General features: G+C 24.6%; 1 protein-coding gene across 1 annotated transcript; it reads right to left on the bottom strand.

Moving 5' to 3' along the window:
* Positions 1-710: 710 nt before the first annotated feature.
* LOC145835674 (14-3-3 protein beta/alpha-B-like) lies at positions 711-1,397 on the bottom strand. The gene has a single exon (XM_082943369.1). The coding sequence runs from the start codon at positions 1,395-1,397 to the stop codon at positions 711-713; it is 687 nt and encodes a 228-aa protein (XP_082799495.1).
* Positions 1,398-2,800: the final 1,403 nt, after the last annotated feature.

The raw sequence follows: 2,800 nt of genomic DNA, 5'->3' as shown, positions 1-2,800 counted from the left end.
CTTTAAGGTTATTAACAATAATATTATAAACTGTGACACATTTTATTGATAAATATTTGTCATTTATTTACATAAGATTAATAAAGCCGATAAGAAGTTTTTAAGAAAAAAATATTTATAAAATTGATAAAAAAAAGAGCACACTAAATAAAAACAAATCAGTCAGTAAATTGTCTTAGTTTTTATCTAAATTAATATTTATTATACATGTTAGATTAATAAATTAACAAGATAGAGATTACTTATATAATTCAATTTTATTTTTGTTATTTTTTTAATACGTGCTGAATGCAAAAAATATTAATTTCAATATTTGTACTGTTTAAAATCTATACATAAGAACTATGAATAAAATATATATCCAACTAATAAATGTTAAAATAATTACTCCTTAGCTATTTTAATAGAATCAAAAAGACAAAAGTATCACAAAAATAGTAAACATATTTTACATAAGGATCAAATATACATTATCTAATTGTAAAAAACAGTCCATGCTTTACAACTTAGTTTATTATGAACAACTTACAAACTGCAACACAAACGTATTTAGAAATAGACAACAAACTTAAATTATGTAGTAATAAGATAAACATATGTAAAAATAGATAGCACACGTATTATATATTTATATATGTATGTGTTTTTACAATTGAAACTGGACATGATAAAACAGTTAGCGCTTCAGCATAAATACTTTGGTTTTCTAGCTAGTGCACGATCTTGCTCCATGTGTTAATTCTCTTCTTCAGCAACTCAATGTTTTTTCTTGCATAGTGTTTCAACTCTTCAGGCAACTCCGGTAGATGAGATGAACCTTCTTTGAAAGCTTCATTAGCAATAGCAAAAGCTTTATCAACAGAACCAGTTAAACAGATAATAGATGTGGAAAGGTTTACTGCTATCAGGAGTTTAACTGGATGAGCAGGGTTGATTTTACCATTCACAATCTCGTATGCATCTTCAAAACACTTCAACGCTCTGTTTTCTAAACTTTTATCAGGTCCTGATGTCACATCAGATTTATGTTTATACTGAATTCCTCGAAAAACTTTGTAATCAGCAACAGCTTCGACATTGGTATCACTTTTAATCCAATAACTATCTAACAATTCAATTGCTTCATCACAAATTTTGTTTATTGCTGCTGTATATTTTAATTTCAACTCTCTTTTTAGTTTGTCATCTGCATTGGTGTGACAAAGGGGACAAAAAAAGCTTAAGTGTGGTTCTTTGAGCTTACGATAACTGGAAAATAACAATTTTCTTTCTTCATAGTTAAGAGGTGTTCCCATTTTTATTACTTCCTTCATGTAGCTAATTCCATCAACAAACTGTCCATTTTCTAAAGATATTTTAGCAAGAGACACTAATTCACTTCTATCAAACTGAGACATTTTGATAATATGCTGAAAACTAAAGCAATCTTTGAAACTGATACGATCTTACTTTGAAAGTCTTAACTATGACATATAGAAAAATATAAAACTCACTTGTGTTTAATGACTATGAATACTTAAGAATATCATTTAAGAATATTTTTATTCTTGATTTGGTAGTTCAAAATTCTTTATTATAACACCATAAATTTAGAATTAATTTTATGAAAAACAATAAGCTTTTACTTGAGCTACAAATGTTTTATATTAATAAAAGTGTGGCATTTAAACTAAGATAATTCATCACGAAGAAGTTTACACTAATGACGTTTAAAAAATGAATAAGTTGTTTTATTACGGTATAAATATATTGACTTTATACCACACATATCTTACTTCATTACAATTAACTATTAGCAATCAGTCTCAAATCACTCTACGAAAAATACTATTTTAACAAAAGCTTTAAAATAGGTGTTCTATTAAAAAACAGTAATGAGTATTGTTACAAATTAAAAATGACCTTAAGTTTAAATTAATTAAAAGTATAGAAAGCATAATATGGTATAAAAAATAATAATATCGTACTAATGTTTTACTTGAATATTTTACGTTTTTTTTATAGTGAAAACTTTATTGTGAGAAATAGCTCAACAAACACGTTTCTTATAGTTAAACAAAATAAACTTAAAGTATAAAATTATCAATGTATAAGTAGAAATGACAGACATACAACCTTTTTGGAGTTAGTAAATAAAAATTTAATGTTGGTTGTATTTCAAGCTCGAAATATCATCTTGTCATTTCTTTTTAAAAGTTTAAGAATTCAATATAACACCAATGTTATTAAAATGAAGAAATTGCATCTTAAACAATGAATTTGATAATAAGTAAAACTTAAAGGTTCTCCAACATTTTAGAAATATTTCTATTATATGAACTAATGTTCAAAAATATTATAATTCATAATATTTTTTATAAACTTAAGTTTAAATTATCGGCTTTTCATTAACTAGTTGCTGTCAAACCTATTTAAACTTTGTTTTTACATGAACTATGCTTACACTTTTCAACTATAACTTATTTTATATAGTTAAAGTTTAAAACACAATTTTATTTTTTTTTTCTTTCATTAATTATCTAAATTAATTATTTTAATTCAAATAGTACTTTTTGGTGATAATAAACGGCTCTACTCTCGTAACAATTCTATAATATGTTTTTATATGTTTTACTCTTTACATTGAGTAAATTTTTGTGATAGACAAAAATTTATTTAGCAAACAATAATTAAATAGTAAGTAAAACTCGAAAAATTGAAAAATAATATTGATATTGAATTAATATTGATATTGAAAGTAAATATTTTCAAAAATATTAAATCCGAACTGAACCAATGATGCACAGATGATCGTTTTCGC

The sequence above is a fragment of the Thalia democratica genome, chromosome 1 (genome assembly GCF_965202585.1).
Source record: "Thalia democratica chromosome 1, ktThaDemo2.hap1.1, whole genome shotgun sequence".
In the NCBI taxonomy this organism is placed as follows: Eukaryota; Metazoa; Chordata; class Thaliacea; order Salpida; family Salpidae; genus Thalia; species Thalia democratica.
Note: the sequence above shows the minus strand (reverse complement) of the source record. Positions and strands in the feature narration are given on the sequence as shown.